The sequence below is a fragment of the Macaca fascicularis genome, chromosome 5 (assembly GCF_037993035.2).
Source record: "Macaca fascicularis isolate 582-1 chromosome 5, T2T-MFA8v1.1".
Lineage (NCBI taxonomy): Eukaryota > Metazoa > Chordata > Mammalia > Primates > Cercopithecidae > Macaca > Macaca fascicularis.
The window spans coordinates 107,944,026-107,971,577 of NC_088379.1; the positions used below are offsets into that span (position 1 = coordinate 107,944,026).

General features: G+C 38.2%; 1 protein-coding gene across 7 annotated transcripts in view; it reads right to left on the reverse strand.

The window, feature by feature from the left end:
- Positions 1-252: 252 nt before the first annotated feature.
- SLC39A8 (solute carrier family 39 member 8) overlaps positions 253-27,552 on the reverse strand; it is an 85,702-nt gene continuing 58,402 nt past the window's right edge. For 6 of the 7 annotated variants that reach the window (XM_074040219.1, XM_074040220.1, XM_005555550.3 and 3 more), the window contains 3 exons: positions 6,766-6,973; positions 6,365-6,549; positions 253-1,776 (listed from right to left, as the gene is read on the reverse strand). In XM_074040219.1, the coding sequence (XP_073896320.1) occupies positions 1,627-1,776; positions 6,365-6,549; positions 6,766-6,973 (543 nt within the window). In that variant the 3' untranslated portion in view covers positions 253-1,626. Of the gene's footprint in view, positions 1,777-6,364; positions 6,550-6,765; positions 6,974-24,492; positions 24,518-27,552 lie in introns of all 7 variants that reach the window. The other variant, XR_012434976.1, reaches the window with a different exon arrangement.

Here is a 27,552-nt window from a genome sequence, read left to right on the forward strand (position 1 = left end):
AATCAGAAACAGTCTACTAGGTAGGGCCCTACTAAGCAAGGAGAAATCATCATACTACTATTCAGGGATTATTAAAATAGTGGACTCTCGGGTTGGCCATGCTAAGCAACTGGTATAGAAATAAGCCATGGCAGGGTTAGATTTGCAGTTTGAGCACATCACTGATTTCCTATTTATATCTTTCCCCCATAATACCAGATACATGGTAGTCACTCAACAGGACCCATATTAAATAACAAATGACACAATGCATGGTTTCAAAAGGTGTTTACTATTTGGTCAAACAATTTTTAATTGGAGTTCATAAAGTGAAATATATACTAAAATATATATTAAATATTCACCAAATCCGCATTGCTGCTACGTGAAAACATTTTTTGGTCTGTTGGAAAATGTAATTCCTGAGATCATTGTTGGGCTTTGTCCATCATTTTCCTCACCATCAAATCATCTTTCCTTAAGTGACTTGGGAGTGTGAATCTAAGATGTTCAATTTTAGACCAATTTTCTCTATCTTCTAAATGAGTAAACAGGCTCTATCTTTTATAAAAGGTAGAAAAATAACCATGGTGTGCTAATTTTTTTCAAGGTATGCCATATGGAAAAGTGTAGGCTGAACACAAAGAAGTCTTTTCTGAACAGCTCTCGATCACACATAAGGAACATATGTTTTCCAGTTAATCAGTCCTTGATGTACAGCAGTCCAGCTGTTGTTTTGCATTTATTAAAATATTCTCTGCTAACTAATTATGTTCGTCTTTAAAAGTAAATTGCATAAAATTACATCCAATTTCTTTCTCTAAACCAACATATTCTTCACCTTCACAAAGCAAACACATGGTGCACTGAAACTGAGGTGTTACCAGCTTTACATACTGTTCTGCCATTTGTGAGGGGTGCAACCACAACATAAGTCAGAAAAAAAGCTATCCAGCTTTTCGTGAATCTGGTGAAGTTTACACTTAGCGATAAGTCTCTAAGCCTGAACTTAGCAGGGCTAGCAAAACTTTATTAATTTCCTAACTCCTATTATTTTAGAACGGTTTTCAAAATAATCCTGTAAGTTCCTAATTGAAATACAAAACAGAACAAAAAGCTGTGAGAAATCTTTTTTTCTTTGGCTCTTTAAAGACTTGGAATCATTTATATTAGTGTTGCATACATTTTACCTTCTACATTTTGATGTACTTGCTCTTGAAAGCACTAGAACAAATTAATTGAAATAAAACCTCTCTGAAACCACTTGAACCTTTGATCCTACCATAGAGTTTTAAAGGCTTTCAAGAGGTAACTTGTATTTTCCCGAGTCTGAGTGTCTACATGATTATAGAATGCATGTCTCTTGCTTCATGGTGATATCCAGTATGCATGAAATACTGAAAAATAGGTATTTCCCAAAGATTCCTATATACCAGGCATCTCCGACTGACACTGAAAACCTTCTGAAGCATTTTTAACAACAAAGAATGGACTATTTCACAGACTGACACCAATAATTAGTTTTCTTGACCTACAGTTGAAAGCAAAATTATCTTTTTAACTAAATAGGATCAGCTTCAAAATCCCTTTTGGAGATGTTTTTATCTATTAAATGCCTTTATTAACAACACCATCTTCCATTTTCTATTACTCCAATTCGATTTCTCCTGCATACAAGGTAATGAGCAGAATGGCTGTGAATCCAGTTAACATTCCAGCATTCTGAATCATGAAGAAGGTGAAATCGGTTTTTCTTCCAGTTACCTTTTCTCTCAGCATATCATTCATCTCTGGAAACTAGAAGACAGATATATTGTTAGATAATTGTTGCCATCTTGTGGCAAACCACAAAACAGTCACTTAGAGGCATACCTCGGAGATAGTGTGGGTCTGCTTCCAGAACAGTGTGATAAAGCAAACATCTCAATAAAGTGAGTTACATGAATTCTCGGGTTTCCCAGTGCATACAATAGATATATTTGCATTATACTGTAGACTATTAAGTGTGCAATAGCATAATATCTAAAAAGGCAATGTATATACCAGAATTTTTAAAAATACCTTATTGCTAAAAAATGCTACCAATCATTCGAGCTTTCGGTAAGTTGTAATCTTTTTCCTGGTGGAGTCTCGACTCCATCTTGATGGCTGCTGACTGATTAGAGTAGTGGTTGCTGAAGATGGGACTGGCTGTGAAAATGTCTTAAAATAAGGCAACAATGACATTTGCAACATCAATTTATTATTTCTTTCATGAAAGATTTCTCTGTAGTGTGCAATGCTGTTTGACTGCATTTTACCCACAGTAGAACTTATTTCCAAATTGGAGGCAATCCTCTCAAACTCTGTCCCTGTTTTATAAACTCTGTTTGTAGAATATTCTAAGTCCTTTGATGTCATTTCAGCAATGTTCACCAGGAATAGATTCTGTCTCAAGAAATCACTGTTTGTTCCTCCATAAGAAGCAACCCCTCATTCATTCTAGTTTAATCATGAGATTGCAGCAATTCAGTCCCATCTTCAGGCTCCACTTCTCATTCTAGTTATCTTGCCATTTCCACTACCTCTGCAGTTGCTTCCTTCCCTGAACACCTCAACGTCATCCATGAGTGTTGAAATCAGCTTCTTTCCAATTTCTGTTAATGTGGATATTTTGACTCCTCCCACAAATCACAAATGTTCTTAATATCATCTAGAATGATGAGTCCTTTCTAGAAAGTTTTCAACTTACTTTGTCCAGATTCATCAGAGGAATCACTATCTACAGCAACTATAGACTTACAGATTATTCTGAAAAAATACGATTTGTAGGCCCAAACTACTCCACGGACTGATCCATGGACTGCGGAATAGATGCTGTGTTAGCAAGCACAACAACAACATTCATCTTCTTGTACATCTCCGTAAGAGCTCTTAGGTGACTTGATGCACTGTCCATGAGCAGTAATGTTTTGAAAGGAATTTATTTTATTTTTCTGAGCAGTAGGTCCTAACAGTGGGTTTAAAATATTTACTAAACCATGCTGTAAATAGATGTGTTATCATCCAGGCTGTGTTGTTCCATTTCTAGAGCACAGAGTAGATTCAGCATCATTCCTAAGGCCCCTAGGATTTGGGGAGTGGCAAATGATCATTGGCCTCAACTTAAAGTTACCAGCTGCATTAGTCCCTAGTAAGACAGTCAGCCTGTCCTTTGAAGATTTGAAACCAGTCATTGACTTCTCTCTAGTGTGGAAAGTCCTGGATGGCATGTTCTTCTAACAGAAGGCTGTTTCAGCTACACTGAAAATCTATTAGTTTAGAGTAGCCACCTTCATCAGTGATCTTAGATCTTCTGGATAACTTTCTTTTTTTTTTTTTGAGATGGAGTCTTGCTCTGTCCCAGGGGCTGGAGTGCAGTGGCCGGATCTCAGCTCACTGCAAACTCCGCCTCCCGGGTTTACGCCATTCTCCTGCCTCAGCCTCCCGAGTAGCTGGGACTACAGGCGCCCGCCACCTCGCCCGGCTAGTTTTTTTTTTTGTATTTTTTTAGTAGAGACGGGGTTTCACCGTGTTAGCCAGGATGGTCTCGATCTCCTGACCTCGTGATCCGCCCGTCTCGGCCTCCCAAAGTGCTGGGATTACAGGCTTGAGCCACCGCGCCCGGCCTGATCTTCTGGGTAACTTTCTGCAGCTTCCCGTCAGCACTTGCGGCTTCACCTGGCACTTTTATGTCACAGAGATGGCTTCTTTCTTAAACCTAATGAACACACCTCTGCTAACGTCCAGTTTTTCTTCCGCAGTTTCTTTACTTCTGTAAGCCGTCATAGAGCTGAAGAGAATTATTCCTTGCTCTGAAATAGGCTATTGCTTATGGGAACATTGTAGCTGCTTTGATCTTCTATCCATACCATTTAAATTTGATTCATGTCAGCAATAGGCTGTTTTGCTTTCTTATTATTTGTGTGTTCGCTGCAGTAGCATTTTAAATTTCCTTCATCAATCCTTTCTTCGCAGTCACAACCGGGCTATTTGGCACACAAAGTCTAGCTTTTGGCCTGCCTTGGGTTTCAACATGCCCTCCTCACTAAGCTTAATCATTTTGGCCTGTGATTTAATATGATAGATGTGCAGCTCTTCCTTTCACTTCAACACTTAGAGGCCACTGTAGGATTATTAATTGGTGTAATTTCAACATTGTTGTGTGTCAGGGAATAGGGAGGCCCAAGGAGAGGGAGATGGGAGAATGGCTGATTAGGGAGCAGGCAGAACACACACAACATTTGTCACTTAAGTTCACCATTCTATACGAATGTGGTTCATGGCACCCTAAAACATAATAGTAACATCATAGATCATTGATCACAAATCGCTAAAACAGATATCATAATAATAATGAAAAGGTTTGAAATATTTCAAAAATTAACAAAATGTGACAGAGACAGGAAATAAGCACATGCTATTCGAAAAATGGCACTGACAGACTCGCTTGAGGCAGGGTTGCCCACAGCTTTCAATGTGCAAGAAAGCAATGTGCAATAAAACGAGGTGCTCCTGTAATAGAATGCTGGGAGGGGCGATATGATGTCATTTACTTTGGATGTTCAAAGGTTTTAGAACAGATAGCTTAATAGGAGTATCTAGTTCTTTCAGGCATCACCAAGAGTAAAAGTACTGAAGCAGTATTTTTCCCCAACTGAATCAATCAGTGGGATGGAATTTACCTCATTTTATGTTCTCTTTCTCCTTTTCCATTACCCGTTCTCTATGCTTCACCTATCCCATTCTTTCACGACCTCAAGTTTACCCAGCAAAATCTTCACACCTACCATCACCTCTACCAGAACTTGTATTTCTCTAATTTTTCAGTGGACTAAATCCTTCACTTTTTACCTTATATCTTGCTAAAACACTTCTGCTAGCCAATCCTAGTTTATTCTAGATTCCTTTATTATCATCTCTCATCATATATTCTACTTTCTTATTTCATAGCATTTTTTATTATTTGTAATTATTTAGTCATCTGTATGATTTCTTGTTGTTGTTGTTTAATTTCAGGATTCCCTCTTTCTAGAGGAAAAGCCCCACGAATGGAAAAGCTCCTTGAACTGTGCCTATTTTGCTCACTCCAGGATGAGTATTATTTCTTAGTATTATTTCTTTAAACTGAGCAACTCTAATAAGATTCTGTTCTTATATCAGAAAGTAAAATGAATATAAGACAGTATGAGACATTAATTTGTGAAAAAAGTTATAAATGTAAAAAGTTATAAATGTAGCATTGGTTCTAAGAGATTAAATCCTTGCTCTTCTGAGGGTCTGCAGAGAACAATGAACAGAGCTAGACAAATATAATTTGGAGGTAAGAATGCAGATGAAAAAAATTAAATTATTAAATTATGTATGTAATATATCCAGTTCCAAATACAAAAGAAATAGTCCTTGATTTTCATACACTACCATATTATCATTTTCTAGAAAGATGTCCATGATTTATTTGAAAATGCACAGGATATTCTCTCTCTTACACACACATGCACACTTTTTTTTTTTTTTTTTTTTTGAGATGGAGTCTTGTTCTGTTGTCAGGCTGGAGTACAGTGGCACGATTTCGGTTCACAGCAACCTCTACCTCCCGGGTTCAAGCGATTCTCCTGCCTCAGACTCCTGAGTAGCTGGGACTACAGGCACATGCCACCACGCCCGGCTAACTTTTGTAGTTTTATTAGAGACAGGGTTTCACCACGTTGGCCAGGATGGTCTCGATCTCTTGACCTTGTGATCCGCCCACCTTGGCCTCCCAAAGTGCTGGGATTACAGGCATGAGCCACCACACCCAGCCATGCACACTCTTTTGAGCACACACACACACACAGATGCAAAGACACAGACACTGAACAGATATAAATATATACTATGTCAAATAAATATTGTCAAAATTTTACCAATTTTAGTGTACCAGTTTTAGTTTAACCCAAAAAGCTGTCACTGTTTAGAACTTTGAAATAACAAAATGCTATTTACTCTGATAAGTTATTCCTCTTCCAAATGTGACACAGACACAAAAGAGGGAGAAAAAGTCCTATAGGGACATACTATAAGACAAGATGTGCCAGCCACAAGGGGAATAGAGATAGAGGAAAATATCTCTACTTCAACAAAAACAAATCATTTCACCTTCAAACAATATGATTATGTTTTAAAGAACCAATGAGGATCAGTTTCAAATTACTATTAGTGTAAACTACTCAAGTAGAATGATCTGTTGAAATGGGAATGTTTTGAATTACAACAGAAAGGCCTTCCGCACTGCGGAAAGCAGAAGGCCAGCCATAGTTAACTCATAATCCAGATACTCATTTCCAAATTTTAAATTAAAACAAAATACAAATTTTAAGCTTCTTACCATATCTGCCAGAGAAATATAGAGGAACATGCCTCCAGCAAGTGCAAATATAATATTTGGAGCGAAATTGTTGCCCACCAAAATGCCAAAAGCTAGCCCAACATAGCAGGAACATGCAGAAAGGAAGTTGAATAGCAAGGCTTGTCGAGTGCTCATCCCTGCATTGAGTAGGATCACAAAGTCTCCTAGAAGAAGAAGAAAATATCAAGTGAATAGTTGAGTTGTTTTTGTTTTTGTTTTTCTTTTTAATTTCTGGATGAGATCAAAGATAATCATCAATGTCCAACAAGGTCTTCATTTTAGTGCATCAGAAGGCTTTTAAGAGCATGTCACCTGAAAAGTCTCATTCCACTGAAATCAAGAAGTAAGCAGACTTTTACAATATAAGCAGAGCTCCTTACCTAACTCGTGGGGAAATTCCTCACATAGGATTGCTATGGAAGTACTGAGTCCCTGAAGGAGAGACAAGGTGCAGGAAGCCCCAATCGCCAGGCCATCGATGAAATTGTGGAGGGCATCGCAGAGCGTTATCATCCAGGCAATCGTCCCTATTTCTGACAGTTTGGGCCCCTTCAAACAGGTACATGAACTTGGCTCTTTTTTTCCATCCTAGCAGAAAACCAATTAAAATGATAACCAACATTTCTTGAAAGTCTTAGAAATACAGACAAGTTGGAGATGGGTTATGTCTTGAAAAAAACAAATTGTTCCAACAGAAAGTCTTTTAGAGTAACTAGGAAACCCTAATAATACATAACAGAGAAAATAAGACTTATGGTCGAGAGAAAGGAAATTAATCAACTGACACACCTTGAATAAGCCACTAACAGACATTTTCCTTTACTTTCCCTTTAAAACAATCCTTTTGACTTATATAAACTTCTTTCTACTGCCTTTCTAAAATGCAGCAGATATTAACCTAAGAAATTTATTGATACACAAGATTTAAAATGAAGGAAGTTATTCAAAGACTAAACTTAAAGTCTTTTTCATGTTACAATTTAAATATGAAATCCACAACTAGAGCATGATGATATTAGGAACATTTGTTCTAATCCCTCCTATGCCACCATGTGACAGTGAGCAAGTTATCACAGAGTTCCTTCAACTGTAAAATGAAGACATTGTACTAAATGATTTGTTTATTTATCAACAACTTATTGAGTTTCCATTGTGTTCCAGGTACCATGTGGAGGGTTTAGGTTGTAACAACATGGTTCCTACAAGCTCCAAAGCTTAATTATTTTCTTAACAAATTGCATGAAGTGTAGATGGAACAGGCTAGCCTTTACACTAACACTTCTTTTCATGTAGAAACAATAATAAAAATAGAAAACCCTATGATGGACTCTTTGTAGGAATTTAGATTTCCAGGAAATTTACAAAATTGTACAAAATCGAATCAAATTGTACAGACAAATGCCAACTAAAACACTTTCCAGAAGTTGTAGAAAAAGATAAAATGCAAATTCATTTTTAAGTATGAAAGCAGTTTGCAATTAACTGGAGAACATTTTATTCCTAATTCTCCTCCTCTCACCTCTGCCTAAGCAGCTAATCATTATATTTATTGAACATCTGAAATCTGTAGAACACTCTGTTGAATGCTATGGGAAATACATGGAAATGGAAAACACAGCTTCTGTCTTTAAGAGGTGTATTTACGTTGGAGAAATAAGTCATAAGATATACAGATACATTTTAAAAAATTGCAATATATATCCAACAGAGAGGGCTTACTTCAGAGCAACCATCTGAGAGGTTTTACATTTACTCCAATGTCACTTCACTACTCCGAACACTTTGGGGACCAACACTTTCAGAATCAACCTTAAATCTTGCAATACATCTCTTTACTGTTTCATTAGTGGCAAATCTGCACCTTTGGATTTTTGTTTGTAGGCACAGATAAAAGCATTTGGAGCAAATATTTTTTTAATTAATATGAAATGAATGGGAAACTGTTGGTAATAGGATTCGTCATCATTGTCATCACCAATGTGGTTGTAGTAGAAATAGAAACAGCAAAGGCATATAGCATTTCTAATGTGCTAGGCACTGTTCTAAGCACTTCAAATACCGAATTCATCTAGAACAATTCTATGAGGAAAGTACAACTGTTACCATCATTTTATAGTTGAGGAAATTAAAGCGCGAAAAGGTTGGTAAACTTACCCAGGGATACAAAAAAAAGAGTAAGTGGGCATTTTTGGCAACAGTGCTTTACTACTACAAACATATCGGGAGGGGGATTCTTCTCTGTAATAGGATCTGACGGTAATTCCAAGGAGACTTCCCCACCTTTCAGAAAATTCTCCTGAACAACTGACGCAACATTGAATAAGTATCGAATCTTGTTTATTTTAAGAAACAAAGTTTATCTGCATAAAAATAATTCTATCTTTTCTTAAAATGTGGATTTTTTTTACTGTATAGCTATATCTTAAATGAACAACACAATGAACAATCATAATTTAGCACAGGTGGATCAGGTGGTTTGCATAAAAAATGCCCCAGAGCGGGAAGCAATTAAAGCTGAAATAGAAACAAAGGTGGTCGTAGGGAATGCCACAGAGGAAGTGACCTGGGCTTTGTAAAACTTACTGCCGTGATATACTTAATGAAATTATTTTGAATTAAAGCAGTTGTTTTCATCTTCCAATCTAATTTATCTAATTACATGTTTAAAATTTCCTTATTGTGATGATTTCAGAAGAAGACTACAAAACCAAGTCTTGACTACCTGATATCACATACAGAATCTGTATACAAACACCCTTAATTTTACAGAAGAAATTAAATTAATATATCAGGAATGATTCTCTTACCTCTAAGTACAGATATTACTGACTCTATTTATTATGCCTCATATTAGCTCGATGAGTTTTGGTCCCAAATGATACTGTTGAGCAGGGTAAGAGTTATACGTTTTTAATAGTTTTGGAACAAACCAAAGTAGGCAAACATTCACAGAAACTTCTTTTCTAATTCACCTAGAATTAAATCACTGAGCAGAGAGAAAACTAAATTCAAGTTCCTGTAGTTAAGTTAGTGACTATGCCTATCTCTCTCTTTCCTTTTTAAATTTTTGTTTTCTGTTGTTATTGTTGTTCACTTCCTTGCTTTCTTGTCTGAGTTTTACTCTAAATATGAGGCTATTTCTACCCTCAGCCATGATGAGGCAACTCAACCTAGTGAAAAGACCCTAAGTCTGGAATCTGGAACTGAGTTCAAGCTTGGCTCTGAGAAGAATTACCGTGTAATCTTCAGCAAGACTCGTAACACCTTTCACTTAGTTATTAATGGGGATGAAAGTCAAAGCAATGTGTAGTATTATCAGAATGGGGGAGAAAGAATATCATACACCAAAGTTATAAAAATAGAGGGAGACTATGTTGAATCCCAACATAAATTGGAGGGGAAAAAACAAAATTAAAAAAAAAAGTACTTAGAAATTAAAATGGAGAAAACAAATGGGTTTACTTGCAGAACAGTTTAAGGAAGGAGGAGAAAGTTGTAGAGGAGGAGGAGGTCTGGGGGAATAGGGAGGACAAGGAAAGGGAGAAGAATGAGGAGGAGCATGAGGAAGACAAGTACAAGGAGGATGAGAAGGAGGATGAGGAAGAGGACAAAGAGAAGGATGATTAGGAGGAGGACAAGGTGGAGGCATGTGGAGAAGGAGGAAAAAGAAAACAGAGAGAAGAAGGAGAAGGAAGTGAGCAAGCATGAGTAAGAGGAGCAGGAAGAGGAATAAAAGGAGGAGAAAGATAAGGACATAGACAAGAAGGACACAAAGGAGGAGGTGAAGAATATATGGATGAGCCTCTTTTAATAAGTGCAGAATGCGAATCTAATTCTATTCTACTGAATCTCATAAAAGGCTATCACAGAGGATAGTTTCAATAATAAAGTGAACAAGAAGATCTGATTGTCACTCAGTATCCTTCCTCAGCCATCCAAATGTTTGCTTAATGGGCCCACATATAAAGTGCCAGAGTGGTGCTGAGGGAGGCTATATATAGGTTCAGCATTCTCTTCCCCTACCAAGGGGAATCTGGCTTTCCAGCACTAAAGAAGTCCCAACCTTCAAAAGCCAAGGCTGATGCTGAGCCCCCAGAAAGACATCACTGCCCAACAGGGCAAGAGGACCAGATGGCTGTATGTGGTAGCAGAATGATTCCATTGGATTCCTCCCATTATAAGGGGATGCTCTTGGACTCACAAAGATAGACATATACAATATATGTCTTCCCTGCCTTCAGTGCCTCTGCAAGCACCATCATTCATGGACTTATAGCACACCAAAGTTGATATATATAGCCAAAGTTTCCTGTGAAAACTATCTCCTAACCATTTTTTAGCAAAGGAAGTGAGACAATGGGCTCAATCCATATAATTCATGGATCACATCACCTGCACCCTCTAGTAGCAACCCGTTTGACAGAATGATGAGATGTCCTGATGAAGCCTCAGCCAGGGTGCAAGCCAAAAGATAACACCCTGAGAGGTTGGAGTTCTGTCCATAGGTTCGGCAGCCAAGCATATGGTGTCATCTCTCTGTAGAGAATGCACAAATCCAAGAACCAAGAGGTGAGAGTAAAAGGGGTCTAGGTCAGGCTCAGTGGCTCCCGCCAGTAATCCCAGCACTTTGGGATGCCAAGGGGGAGGAATGCTTGAGGCTAGGTGTTCGAGACCAGCCTAAGCAACATAGCTAGACCTCGTCTCTACGAAAAATATATTAAAAATTACCCAGGTAATCCCAGCACTTTGGGAGGCTGAGGCAGGTGGATCACGAGGTCAGGAGATCGAGACCATCCCGGCTAACACGGTGAAACCCCATCTCTACTAAAAATACAAAAAATTAGCTGGGCGTGGTGGTGGGCACCTGTAGTCCTGACTACTCGGGGGACTGAGGCAGGAGAATGGTGTGAACCCGGGAGGCAGAGCTTGCAGTGAGCCGAGATATCACCACTGCACTCCAGCCTGGGTGACACAGCGAGACTCCATTTTTTTAAAAAAGAAAAAAAGAAAAAAAAAATTACCCAGGTATGGTGGCATGAGCTTATGTTCCCAGATACTCGAAAGGCTGAGGTGGGAGAGTTACAGTGAGCTATGATTATGCCACTGCACTCCAGCTGGGCGACAGACATAGACCTTGTCTCTAAATAAACAGATAAATAAATAAATCTATCTTATTTTTATGCCTAATACACTACTTAAAGAATTTTTACTGACAGGCAAGATGGCCGAATAGGAGCTGCTCCAGTCTGCAGCTCCTAGTGAGACCAACGCAGAAGGCAGGTGATTTCTGTATTTCCAACTGAGGTACCCAGTTCATCTCTTTGGGACTGGTTAGTCAGTGGGTGCAGCCCTCGGAGGGTGAGCAGAAGCAGAGTGATGACCCAGGAAGTGCAAAGAGCCAGGGACCTCCCTCCTGGAGCCAAGGGAAGCCGTGAGGAACCATGCCATGAGGCACAGTGCTCTCCAGCCCAGATACTCTGCTTTTCCCAAGGTCTTTGCAACCCACAGACCAAGAGATTCCCTAGGTTGCCTATACAAGGGCCCCGGGTTTCAACCACAAAACTGGGTGGCTGTTTGGGCAGACACCAAGTGAGCTGTGGGAGTTTTTTTACATACCCCAGTGGTGCCTGGAACACCAGCAAGACAGAATCATTAACTCCTCTGGAAAGGGGGCTGAAGCCAGGGAGTCAAGTGGTCTTGCTCAGCAAATCCCACCTCCATGGAGCCCAGAAGGCTAAGATCCACTGGCTTGAAATTCTCGCTGCCAGCACAGCAGTCTGAAGTCAACCTGGAATGCTCGAGCTTGGTGCGAGGAGGGACATCCGCCATTACTGAGGCTTGAGTAGGTTGTTTTCCCCTCACAGTGTAAACAAAGCCACCAGGAAGTTGAAACAGGGCAGAGCCCACCACAGCTTCACAAAGCCGCTGTAGCCAGAATGTCTCTCTAGATTCCTCCTCCCTGGGCAGGGCATCTCTGAAAGAAAGGCAGCTGCCCCAGTGAGAAGCTTATGGATAAAACTCCCATCTCCCTGGGTCAGTGAACCCAGGGGAAGGGGTGGCTCTGGGCACAGCTTCAGCAGACTTAAATGTTACTGCCTGCCAGCTCTGAAAAGAGCAGCAGATCTCCCAGCATAGTGCTCAAGCTCTGCTAAGGGACAGACTGCCACCTCAACTGGGTCCCTGACCCCTGTGCCTCCTAACTGGGAGACACCTCCCAACAGGGCTCGACAGACACCTCATACAGAAGAGCTCCGGCTGGCATCTGATGGGTGCCCCTCTGGGCAAAGCTTCCAGAGGAAGGAGCAGAGAGAAATATTTGCTGTTCTGCAGCCAATGCTGGTGATACCCAGGCAAACAGGGTATAGAGTGTATCCCCAGGAAACTCCAGCAGACCTGCAGAAGAGGGACCTGACTGTTACAAACCAACAAACAGAAACCAGTAGCATCAACATCAACAAAAAGGATGACTACTCAAAAACTCCATCCGAAGGTCACCAACAGCAAAGACCAAAGGTAGATAAAGCCACCAAAAGGAGGGAAAACTCGCATAAAAAAGGCTAAAAAATCCAAAAACCAGAATGCCTCTTCTCCAAAGGATCACAACTCCTCAACATCAAGGGAACAAAACTGGACAGAGAATGAATTTGACGAACTGACAGAAGTAGGCTTTAGAAGGTGGGTAATAACAAACTCCTCTGAGCTAAAGGAGCATGTTGTAACCCAATGCAAGGAACCTAAGAACCTTGAAAACAAATTAGAGGAATTGCTAACTAGAATAACCAGTTTAGAGAAGAATATAAATGACCTGATAAAGTCAAAAAACACAGAACAAGAACTTTGTGAAGCATACACAAGTATCAATAGCCAAATTGATAAAGCAGAAGTATATCAGAGATTGAAGATCAACTTAATAAAATAAAGCATGAAGACAAGATTAGAGAAAAAAGAATGAAAAGGAGCAAACAAAGAATCCAAGAAATATGGGACTATGTGAAAATACCAAACCTACATTTGATTTATGTACCTGAAAGTGATGGGGAGAATGGAATCAAGCTGGAAAACACACTTCAGGATATTATCCAGGAGAACTTCCCCAACCTAGCAAGACAGGCCAACATTCAAATTCAGGAAATACAGAGAACACCACTAAGATACTCCTAAAGAAGAGCAACTCCAAGACACATATTCACCAAGTTTTGGTCAGATTCACCAAGGTTGGAATGCAGGAAAAAATGTTAAGGGCAGCCAGAGAGAAAGGTCAGGTTACCTAAAAAGGGAAGCCCATCAGACTAACAGCGGATCTCTCTACAGAAACACGACAAGCCAGAAGAAAGTAGGGGCCAATATTCAACATTCTTAAAGAAAAGAATTTTCAACCCACAATTTCATATCCAGCCAAACTAAGCTTGATAAGTGAAAGATAAATAAAATCCTTTACAGACAATCAAATGCTGAGGGATTTTGTCACCACAAACAATCAAATGCTGAGGGATTTTGTCACTACCCAGCCTGCCTTACAAGAGCTCCTGAAGGAAGCACTAAATATGGAAAGGAACAACCAGTACCAGCCATGGCAAAAACAAACCAAAATGTAAAGACCATTGACACTATGAAGAAACTGCATCAACTAATGGGTGAAATAACCAGCTAGCACCATAATGACAGGATCAAATTCTCATATAACAATATTAAGCTTATATGTTAATGGGTTAAATGCCCCAATTACAAGGCACAGACTGGCAAATTGGATAACAAGTCAAGACCAATCAGTGTGCTGTATTCAGGAGACCCATCTTATGTAAGACACACATAGGCTCAAAATAAAGGGATGGAGGAATATTTACCAAGCAAATGGAAAGCAAAAAAAAAGAAACAAAAAAGCAGGGATTGCATCCTAGTCTCTGATAAAACAGTCTTTAAAACAACAAAGATCAAAAAAGGCAAAAAGGGCATTACATAATGGTAAAGGGATCAATGCAACAAGAAGAGCTAACTATCCTAAATATATATGCACCCAGTACAGGAGCACGCAGACTCATAAAGCAAGTTCTTAGAGACCTACAAAGAGACTTAGACTCCCACACAATAATAGTGGGAGAATTTACCACCCCACTTTCAATATTAGAGAGATGAATAAAACAGAAAATTAACAAGGATATTAAGGACTTGAACTCAGCTCTGGACCAAGCTGACCTAATAGACATCTACAGAACTCTCCACTCCAAATCAACAGAATATACATTCTTCTCAGCACCACATAGCACTTATTCTAAAATAGACCTGTGACATAATTGGAAGTAAAACACTCTTCAGCAAATGCAGAAGAACAGAAATCATAACAAACAGTCTCTCAGACCATAAGGCAATCAAATTAGAACTCAGGATTAAGAAACTCACTCAAAACCACACAACTACAAAGAAATGGAACAACCTGCTCCTGAATGACTACTGGGTAAATAACGAAATTAAGGCAGAAAGAAATAAGTTCTTTGAAACCAATGAGAACAAAGACACAATGTACGAGAATCTCTGGGACACAGCTAACGCAGTGTTTAGAGGGAAATTTATAGCATTAAATGTCCACAGGAGAAAGCAGAAAAGATCTAAAATTGATACCCTAATATCACAATTAAAAGAACTAGAGAAGCAAAAGCAAACAAATTCAAAAGCTAGCTGAAGACAAGAAATAACTAAGATCAGAGCAGAACTGAAGGAGATAGACACATGAAAAACCCTTCAAAAAATCAATGAATCCAGGAGCTGGTTTTTTGAAAAGATTAGCAAAATAGATAGACTGCTAGCCAGAATAATAAAGAAGAAAAGAGAGAAGAATCAAATAGACACAATAAAAAATGGTAAAGTGGGATCACCACTGATCCCACAGGAATACAAACTACCATCAGAGAATACTCTAAACACCCTTACACAAATAAACTAGAAAATCTAGAAGAAATGGATAAATTCCTGGACACAAACTCTCCCAAGACTAAACCAGGAAGAAGTCGAAACCCTGAAAAGGCCAATAACAAGTCCTGAAATTGAGGCAGTAATTAATAGCCTAACAACCAAAAAAAGCCCAGGACTAGAGAGATTCACAGTCAAATTCTACCAGACGTACAAACAGTAGCTGGTACCATTCCTTCTGAAACTATTCCAAACAATAGGAAAAGAGGGACTCTTCCCTAGCTCATTTTATGAGGCCAGCATCATCCTGATACCAAAACCTGGTAGAGACAAAACAAAAAAAGAAAATTTCAGACTAATATCCCTGATGAACATTGATATAAAAATACTGAAAAAAATACCAGCAAACCAAATCCAGTAGCACATTAACAAGCTTACCCACTATGATGAAGTTGGCTTCATCCCTGGGATGCAAGGCTGGTTTGCAGAAGACATGATTATATATTTCAAAAACCCCATTATCTCAGCCCCAAAACTCCTTAAGCTGCTAAGCAACTTCAGCAAAGTCTCAAGATATAAAATCAATGTGCTAAAATCACAAGCATTCCTATACACCAATAACAGACAAACAGAAAGCCAAATTATGAGCAAACTTCCATTCACAATTGCTGCAAAGAGAATAAAATACCTGGGAATACAACTTACAAGTGATGTGAAGGACCTCTTCAAGGAGAACTACAAACCACTGCTCAAGGAAATAAGAGAGGACACAAACAAATGGAAAAACATTCCATGCTCATGGATAAAAAGAATCAATATCAATATCATGAAAATGGCCATACAGTTCAAATTTGTAGACTCAATGCTAGTTCCATCAAGCTACCATTGACTTTCTTCAAAGAATTAGAAAAAAACTACTTTGAATTTTTTACGGAACCAAAAAAGAGCCTGTATAGCCAAGACAATCCTAAGCAAAAAGAACAAAGCTGGAGGCATCACGCTACCTGACTTCAAACTATCCTACAAAGCTACAGTAACCGAGACAGCATAGTACTGGTACCAAAACAGATATACAGACCAATAGAATAGAACAGAGGCCTCAGAAATAACACCACACATCTACAGCCATCTGATCTTCGACAAACCTGACAAAAACAAGCAATGGGGAAAGAATTCCCTATTTAATAAATGGTTTTGGGAAAACTGGGTAGCCATAAGCAGAAAACTGAAACTGGACCCCTTCCTTATACTTTATACAAAAATTAACTCAAGATGGATTGAAGATTTAAATGTAAGACCCAACACCCTAGAAACCCTAGAAGAAAACCTAGGCAATACCATTCAGGACATAGGCATGGGCAAAGACTTCATGACTAAAACACCAAAAGCAGTGGCAACAAAAGCCAAAACTGACAAATGGGATCTAATTAAACTAAAGAACTTCTGCACAGCAAAAGAAACTACCATCAGAGTGAACAGACAACCTACAGAATGGGAGAAAATTTTTGCAATCTATCCATCTGACAAAGGGCTAATATCCAGAATCTACATGGAACTTAAACAAATGTACAAGAAAAAAAACAGCCCCATCAAAAAGTCGGTGAAGGATATGAACAGACACTTTTTAAAAGAAGACATTTATGTGGCCAAGAAACATATTTAAAAAAGCTCATCATCCACTGATCATTAGCGAAATGCAAATCAAAACCACAATAAGATACCATCTCATGCCAGTTAGAATGGCAATCATTAAAAGTCAGGAAACAACAGATGCTGGAGAGGATGTGGAGAAATAGGAACGCTTTTACACTGTTAGTGGGAGTGTAAATTAGTTCAACCATTGTGGAAGACAGTGTGGCGATTCCTCAAGGATCTAGAACCAGAAATACCACTTGACCCAGCAATCCTATTACTGGGTATATACACAAAGGATTATAAATCATTCTACTATAAAGACACATGCACATGTATGCTTACTGTAGCACTATTTAGAATAGCAAAGACTTGGAACCAATCCAAATACCCATCAATGATAGAATGGATAAAGAAAATGTGGCATGTATACACCATGGAATACTATACAATCATAAAAAGGATGAGTTCATGTCCTTTGCAGGGACATGGATCAAGTTGGAAACCATCATTCTTAGCAAACTAACACAGGAACAGAAAGCCAAACACTGCATCTTCTCAGTTGTAAGTGGGAGCTGAACAATGAGAACTTACGGGCACAGGGAGGGAAACACCACACACCGGTGCCTGTTCGGGGGGTGGGGGCAAGGGAAGGGATAGCATTAGGAGAAATACCTATTGTAGATGATGGGTTGATGGATGCAGCAAATCACCATGGCACATGTATACCTATGTAACGAACCTACACGTTCTGCACATGTATCCCAAAACTTAAAGTATGAAAAAAAAAAAAAAAAAAGAATTCTTGTCTCCTGTCCCCAAAACCTTGGACTTGATGAGTTTGATGGACCTACTGTCCAAGGCAGTAATTCTTATACCAGGAAACATGGTCATTTTCTGATTCATTGGAAGTAGAGACTAACTCCTGGCAATTTAAAGTTCTTTATGCCCCTGAACTAACAGAGATGAGGAAGTCACTATAACTAGCTAGGGTTATCACACCTAATGATCCGAGGGAATTGATTTTCTGCTACAGAATGAAGACAAGGATAGTGCTTAGAACTCAGGGAATTCAGTGGGATGCCTCTCCTCCCCGATAGTCCTGGTCAAGGGAAAATAGCAACAATCCCCCAATAAAAACAAGACTACCAAGCACTCAGATCTTACAGAAATGAAGATTTCAATTGCCCTAACTGGAAAATGACTCATCCAGTCAAGGTGATGTCAGACAGTGTGGTAAATACAGAAGGTATTGTCAATGGGGGACCCTATAATGAGCAGTTTAGGCCTCATGACCAGCTCCAGAAGTGAGCTGCAGCTATAATTAATGTTCCTTAATTGCATCTTCTTCTCCCAATATTTTATGTGAAGAGTGTTGCTGGGGACTAATATTTTAGTCAGGTTGCAGAATTAGTAAAAGACATCACGGGAATGATATGGTAGTTGATGGGATTTTGTGCATCCCCTATGTTAGGAACATGCATTTGTTAACCACATGGAGGACAAGATTGGAGGTTGATAGAGAGAAAAAGGGGTAGAGTATTCAATATATCTTTCATTTCTCCCTCCAGATCCACTTTCCGCCCTTCTTTCCCCATAAAGCCTATATGCACTCTATCAAAGGCCCTCATGTCCAGGTGCTCAGCAGGTTCCAGACAGTGAGCTCTAACAAAATTGGAGGGAAGGAGGAGTGGGGATCGGGATATTTATTCCCCTGGCTCCCTCCTTGAAGGTTAGGTAACTTAGGCTGGCTATGTCCACAACTAAAGATCACTGTTCCACTTACAGTAGCTTTCTATACAAAACTAGCTCCTTTCCAGTTCTAGAGAACCTTCTTTCTTCCCTTTTCCCTTTGGACATAGGTTGTTGACAGCTCCACTGTTAATAGCCTCAGGTTACTGCCCTGTGATTCACCTACACCCTGATCAGAGTTTTATAAATTGTCTCTCCTCTATTATTTATCCTTATTTGAGTGGGCCATCTCTCTCTGGAAAGGATTTGACTAATCCAAAGTCTAATGCTCATTCAACAACACAATACTATTAAATAAGTTTTCATGAAAAAAGTAACAAAAAGGATTACATAGACATGAATATACTAAAAAGAGTTAAATGCATTCTAAAAATATAAAGTTTTGATAGGCGTTGCTTTTATTACTAGGTTTTCCAATGATTTCAATGTTTGTATTTTATAGCTGGTGATTACTTGGTCCTTCTCCTCACCCTGAAAAGTCAGCTAACTACAACCAAAATGAAGTTTCACATGAGAAAGGAAAAATTATTCATCTTTAATGCATGTAACCAAATATAATTCAAATGCACTTACCTTCCAGTCATTCGGTTTCAGGCAAAGCTCAAAACTATTTCCAAAACTCTCTTTGCTAATTAAAATAACCATTAACAAGAAAATGACAATTTCTAGAAACCTTGCAAGTTGTTTCCTGTCTCTCCAATCCTTCTGTGGAATGTGAGTAAAGTTGTTCTGGTCTTTAGTAGTTTAATTAATAATCAGTTATTTTCAGTTTGCGACCATAGCATTTTTACTGCCTTGAAAAGAACAATTTAGGAGAAACCTGAGAGGTTTTCAAGAAATCTGCTACTATTTTGCAAATGGAATCTAAAGTAAATAATAGTTAAATATTTACGGTTATCTTAATGGACTATTTATACCACTCTAAAAGGCTGCTTACTGTTGCTACAGATGAGGATGGCATTAATGCACTGGTACATTCAGGACACAGGATATCGTTTCTTATAAAAAGCCCATAAAATGTACCTCTCAGCCTACACAACTCTCATTCTTACTGCAACATCTTAAAGGGATTCAGGAGGCACCAGGAAATTTCTTAAGTTTCAATGTAAGTTGGAGAAATCAGTTGCTAGGATCCTTAAAAGTAGTGTTTCCAAAATAAGGAATATGTACACTGATCAGCATCAAGGCTTTCAGAATAATTCATATGAGAAAACAGGAATAGGATGGGGTGTCGTGGAGAAACCAACCCCATGCAGCAGCTGCCTGTCATGTCTTAACATTTGACATGAATTACGTCAAGAACTGAAATATTCAAGATCCCACTCAATATACTCCATGTGACTCACCTGCAAAAAAAGAGAGACTGACTTCTGTGGCAGAGAAGATCTAAAAACACACTGTCAAGGAGCTTAGGGAAAGTGGCAAGAGGCAAAGAAACAGATGAGATGAGAGATTAGAGCCAGTGGTAACGGCAACCACAACAGAACGGGTACTTAGGACCAAGTAGGGGTGATAAGGAATAGGCAAGGTGCCAACAGAGAGACAAATATAAAGCTATTACCTGCAAGGGGCAACTGGCACCCTGGTTTGTATTTCAATAGTTCAGGACAACAGAAGCTGTCTCTACTCTGTACATGGAGCTGGAGAAGTAGGAGCCACACAGGATAAAAGTACTGGGACCACATTCCCTCTGAAAGCTGTCACTGTGCCACTCTAAAGATGTGCTGACCCATTTAAGAAAAGAAGAATTCGGCATGAAATATACAGAATACACTACTGGAGCACAGAGCAGTAGTGATAATAATATTCATACTAATAACAGAGCCTCCTGCCACATTCTCACTCACTATTCTTCTGGTACTGTGCTACGCATTTTACATATACCATCATTCAATCTTCACAACCCGATATAGATATGATCCCCATTTTACAAATGAGGAAACTGAGGTATAGAAAGGTTAGGTAAATTAACCAAAGTCATACCTCTAGAAATGTTTAGAAACAGGATTTGAGCCTCCATGCCAAAGAAGCTAAGCCTGTGATCCCTAGGATATATAAGTAATTTTATTTTCTGTGTTGTTTGTTCCTGTTCACCCGGAATGTAGCACTGAAGGCACTCAGTGAGTGTTTGTTGACTGACTAAATAAAGGTGTAGTAATAGTAAAAGTACATCTTCTCTCATGACATGTTCACAAATCATTGTCCCATGAAGCATGTATTCCAATCTTTCCAAAGAGCAAACACATGGACATTTAAGAACAACATGGAAAGGGTGTGCATAAAAAAAGTTCACTAATCAATTCCAAATTGATTCATCACTATAACATAAAATTCAGTGCAGAGATGCTTTTGTTGTTTGTTTGCCAATTCTTAGCTACTGAAAGTTGAAGAACTGGATCAAAATCTCCTGGCAGGACAAGTTCGTTTTTTCTTTTTAGCCAAGAATTTAGCATTTAATGGGTGCTCAATAAATATTATTTTTAATTAAATGGTGGGGGGTGCTGAATTATGTAGAGAAATGAAATATCAAAATACATTTCAGTCAATGGACCTCAGAGGCTTCCCCCTCTATTCTAGTGATCAAGGCAGAAGAATTTTTTTTTTTTTTTTTTTTGAGACAGGAGTCTTGCTCTGTCCTCCAGGCTGGAATGCAGTGGTGCAATCTCGGCTCACTGCAATTTCTGCCTCCGGGTTCAAGCGATTCTCTTGCCTCAGCCTCCCAAGTAGCTGGGACTACAGGCACCCGCCACCACGCCTGGCTAATTTTTTGTATTTTTAGTAGAGACAGGGTTTCACCATGTTAGCCAGGATAGTCTTGATCTCTTGACCTCGCGATCTGCCTGCCTCGGCCTCCCAAAGTGCTGGGATTACAGGCGTGAGCCACGGCGCCCGGCCCTCAAAGCAGAAGATTTTTATTGGCAACCATCTTGCATCTAACTTTGTGAACTTACACATTTTTTCAGAAGATCATTTGGGAAGGGAGGGCATAAAAGTAAGAATATTAGCAATGAAAGCAGATAACCTGTTGAAGATTTATTGTTTGCAAGACACTGTTTGCCTGTGATGAGTGCATCATCCCGATTACAGAAGAAGTAAATGAGGACACTGGAAGAAAGGACTTGCCCAAAACAACACAGCTAGAAAATGGGAAAGTCAGGATTTGTGCCCAGACTATTTGACTCCTAAGCCTATGCAATAAGAGGCCAAGAGACTGCTCAAGAGAATTGAGTTTTTCAGATGAGGAATTTCTGATTTAAGTAGCTTGTTGCTACTTTCTTTGTTGCTATAAAGAAAGAAATTATTTTATTGCTGTTTGCCAGTCTCCATCCTGGAAGGTGGAGTACCTCCAGGATTCAGGTAACTCTGGTTTTGAGAAGACACTGAACTAATTAATGTGCTGAGGTGTTCTGAGGATTGCTAACACTTCACACACACTTAAAATAATACTTCCAATCGTTGAGGAGGAAAAAAGCACCATCCTAGAGCTTTCAAATCCACTATGTATAATCTATTGTTTACAGATTGCAAAAATTGATTGCAAAAGACAGTTGTTTTCCTGACTGGCCTGTTCTTAGTTTATCACACTTAATAAAATGTAATTTTGGAGCCAATGGCTTGCATTATGAACACTGTTAAAGTGTTAGAACACAAGAATGCTTACTTTGAAGAAGAATTTCTATCCAGAATGTTTTCCAATGTCATTTTATACAAGCATCCACTGTGCCTACCTACTCTGTTCATCTTTCTGTTCCTAAAACCAGCTGAACTGTTTCCTCCCCTAGAGACTTCTCACTGCTGTTTCCTCAGCCATAACATTATTCTCTCTGATATTCACATGGATGGTTCCTTCTTACAATTCAGATTTTAACTTAACTAACTAACTTAACAGATTTTAACTTTAACTTAACTAATATAGTGACCCAGACATCATCCTATCACATTTTAATTCCCCACAGGACATTTTAAAATTTATTTTTGTATTTTATGTGTATAAATGTATGGGGTACAAGTGTAATTTTGTTACATGTATAGATTGAGTAGTGGTGATGTCAGGATATCCATCACCCAAATAAAGTACATTGTACCCATTAAGTAATATCTTATCACGCACCCTCTTCCCTCCTGCTCACCCTTCTGAATCTCCATTGTCTATCATTCCATATTCTATGTCCACATGTACACATTAGGTACCTCATACTTATAAATGCCAGCATGGCTTTTGTAATTCTATGATGTTGGGCTGTGTGTCCCACTAGAATGAACTGGAATGCCAGAGCACAGGAACATTTTCTATCTAGTTTGTCATGGCATTTCCAGGATGTAGAGCAGAGCTTGGCACTTGACAGGTGATCACTGAATACATGAGAAGAAAATAAATGATGGAATGAATGACGGAATACCATCTTCCTACACTTTAATATGGCATCACTGATTTAGTGTATGGACCAGGATATCATTCAGAATATAAAATGTTGTCTTAAAAGTAGCCTGATATATCAAAGAGGCCCAGTTTAAGATTGCCATTATTGTTTTAATATAAAAGTTACATGATTCTGGGATTTTGATCAAAGTCACAAACACTATAAAAATTACAGAAAAAATACAGACTATTTTTGCAAAAGTAGTGTTTGTCCAAAAAAGAATTTTTGAGATTCTACTTTCTAAATGGAAACAATCTCTAGATTTGGGTGTGTGTTTGCAACCCAGGAAACTATTAATGATGGCTGATCCCTCACTTATTTTTTCCAATATATACTTTGTAACCTAGTAATAAAGGAGGATACACTAGAAAGCATAAGGCCAGAGGCCTGAATGTCTTCTGGAACCTTCAAATGTAATCTCTACTGGTGTTTCCTCTGCTATTAAATGTTTCTGACTTTTATCCACTTTCACTAAGTTGGTATAAAGGTTCAGTAAAGTCATGTTCATTAAGCACTTTGATATTCCTAAGTAGAAAGAGATTCAGTAAAATAAAGTCTGGTTTTTTTGTTTTTACTTTTAATGTTCTGACACCTGATAACAAATAAAAAGTAATAATACCTTAACCACTTTGAAAAAGAATTAGGCTCACATATTGGTCTCTCCCTTCTATTTATTAGAATTCAAAACTTCTATAATAATATTTCTAAATAAATTGAGCCAATAATTAGCATGGAGAGCAAAGTTAAAGGCAGGAGAATGTCACCACTTAATTTAAATAAATGAGGAGTTATTAACTTAATTGAATTGAGAGCCTTAGAACAGGACTGAAATTCTCTATCTAAGAAGCAGACATATAGTAGAATCAAATTTCATCACCCAATCAATGCCCTAACTCTAACACTTAATACTTTTATTAAGAGTGAGCACTTAAATTGTTCTTCAAATACCTTCAATTCTCTTTTATTCACTAAGATTATAAGTGAAGTATTAATAGTTATAAAAGTGAAATTTGTTATCTGGAAATTTACCTCAGACACAAAACTGAATAGATATGATTGTAGAGACAAATAAATATTATAGGTGAGGGTGTGTGTGTGTGCATGTGTGTGTGTGTGCATGAGCCAGTCTGCTAATTACTATATAATATAGTAATGACCTCAGAAAGCAGTTTGGCAAGACCACACTTCATTTACAGGATGCTTTAGCTTTGGTATCTTTTTAATTTAGAATTCTTATTTTGAATACATATAATAAATAAAATGGAATAATAAAATGTAGAATAAATTCTGCCTCTGCAAGTGCTTCTTCAAGGGAGATGGATTTCATTTATTACAATAAAACACCTCATGGTTTGGCAAATCTTCCATCATGCAATCCACTGAGTAAAAGTTACTCACCAGGTCTTGATTCAGTATTCCCAAACTGCAGAATGCAGCATGCAAAGAATAGAGCACAATATAAATTTTTTAAATAAGCAAATAGCAGAAGCCAAAGAAAACAAAGTGGTCTATTTTAGTCATCCAACAATTATGAAATGGATATCCTTTATAAGGCAATCTTTTAAAAAGCTGATGTTAAAGACTGACCAGCAATAGAGTAAGTATTTAAATATTCCATTGCTTCCCCTGGCTTGCCACTGGGTTTTCCACACAGTAGAATACGCAATTCTTTCTGATGAGCAGAATAATTTACTTGAACCTCATATATTATTTGTTCATTTTTCAAGAGAAAAAATGTATTGGCATTCATTATTAACTTTTTTTTATCAATCAGCATGCATGACAGAACAACATAGCAATTCTTCATTACACTAATGGAGGCAAAATTAACTTGACATCAAGCCTAATTGACTAAAACCTCACTAATTCTTCTAAACAGGGGTAAGTCCTGCTTGATTAGTGAAAGCAATTTATTATAGAACATGTTTAGATAGATGCACTTTTAAGTGTTAAGCTTTCCAGAACTTAACACTAACAAACTGAGCTTTCCAGGATCAAAGGCGAGATCCTTTGTTGAGGTTCTTAAGAAAACCTGCCACAGTGTATGGATAAGACTAACACAATATATCAAACACATAATAACAACTTGGAATTTCTCTAGATAATTTAGAAGCTTTAGGTGCAATCTTGCCAAAAAAAAAATTATTTCAAAAGAAATTTTTATAGATGCTGCCAAAATACTCTACAGCCAAGCCCATAGCAAAATAGAACAAATCATAACTTATCAGCTATGACAGACTGGTAATCAAAACTAACAAAAGTTTCGCTATGCGGGCAATCCTCAACTCACTACGAGTTGTTTTACAAAAGTTCATTTGTAAGTTAATTGTTAGAAATCATAACTTATTAGAGCCATATTCTCATTAAGAAGTTGGTATTATGTATATGGAGCAAACATGAGCTTGGAATGCAAGACCCCAGAAGGGGATCTCAGCATAGTTTTGCTGTTTATTATCTGTGTGAACTTGAGGGAGTCATTGTATTTAACTGGATCTTAATTTATTCAGCTGTAAGTTGACTTAATACCAATTTCACAGTGCTGTTGTAGGAATTTAACAGAATAATAGCTAAAAAGCTACCCCAGTGCCCTCTGCTCTTACCCGTAGGCATTTATGTTCCTTGTTCAAGTATTTCTCTATATCAGAGATTGTTGGCTGGCAGGTCATAGAGGAGCATCAGCAAGTTCATGAACCCCTTTAAATTGTATGCAAAATTTGGTAGGTCTGTTGCAAAAGGTAATGAGCTTCATCAAGCAGTTGTCTAAGGGAATGATTAAAAGCCATTGTTCTATAGCCACTTTCTTGCATTTTTCAAAATTAGAAAATGACAAATGTTTAAAAACAATGACTGGAAGCACCCTCTGCACTTAAGTTGCCGTTCTGCCCAAGCATATTATCCCAGTAAAGTCTTACATATCTGTCAGGATGGATGTAAGGTCAAGATGGATACAAGCATCATTTTCTCAGAAGAGCATCCTTGACCATTTCGCTTTCATCACGTTCCATCCCCAATATGTGCCACTCCACTTGCATCACATCCCACCCCAACACACACAACATCTCTCTCAGCACAGTAACTTGTATATGCCTCTACTCTAGTACTCATCACACTACACAATAACTATTTTTTACATGTCAGTAAGTTCTAGTTTTACATGCTCAAAAAGTTCTAGTGAAATAATAATTTTTTCACAAAAATGTATACTTAGATTTTATTTAAAATAGTCATTTTAATTGATGAGAAGCATACAAATCGGGAAGAAATTTTGCTTTTTTAAAAGAACTCTGAGTGTAATAAATCTAAGTTCAAACCGTTACTCTAATGTTAAACCTCCCTGAAATTCAGCTTCCCTATCTATAAAATTGAGATAATTATACCTAAATGAATGTTGCATATGAATACTATTTGCAAAGTATTGGTGTATTACTTGCACATGACAGGTACCACCAGCATCACACCGCCAACTACCACCATTATTATTTCTATTAGTTATTTAGGAGTGACAGGTACAGGCATACATCTTTTTCCTGTGCTTCACTTTATTGTGCTTCCAGATATTGTGATTTTTACAACTGAAGGTTTGTTGCAACCCTGCATTAAGCAAGTCTATCAGCACCATTTTTCTATCAGCATGTGCTCATTTCATGTCTCTGTGCCACACTTTGGTAATTCTCACAATATTTCAAACTTTTTCATTATTATTATATCTATTATGGTGATCTGTAATCAGTGATTTTGATGTTACTATTGTCATTGTTTTGGGACACCATGACTGTGCCCACATAAGATGGCAGATTTAACCAATTAATGTTGTATGCGTTCTGACTGCTCCAGTGACCAGACATTCCCCCATCTTCCTCCCTTCTGTAGGGCCTCTCTATTCCCTGAGACACAAGAGTATTGAAATTATGCTAAGTAATAATCCTAAAATGGCCTGTATGTGATCAGGTGAAAGGAGGAATTGCATGTCTCTCACTTAAAATCAAAAGCTAGAAATGATTAAACTTAGCGAGGGAAACATGTCAAAAAGCCAAGACAGGCCAAAAGCTAGGTTTTGTGTGCCAAATAGCCAAGTTGTGCATGCAAAGGAGAACCTCCTGAAGGAAATTAAAAGTGCTACTCCAATGAACACACAAATGATAAGAAAGCAAAACAGCGTTATTTCTGATATCAGTAAAAATTAAGTGGTTTGGATAGACGATCAAGTCAGCCATAACATACCCTAAAGTAGGAGCAAGCCCCTCTTTTCAATTCTATGAAGGCTGAGACGGGAGAAAGCTGAAGAAGAAAGGTTGGAAGGTAGCAGAATTGGTTCATTAGGTTTAAGAAAAGAAGCCATCTCTATGACATAAAAGTGCCAAGTGAAGCAGCAAGTGCTGATGGAGAAGTTATCCAGAAGATCTAACTAAAATCATTGATGAAGGTGGCTACACTAAACACCAAATTTTCAATGTAGAT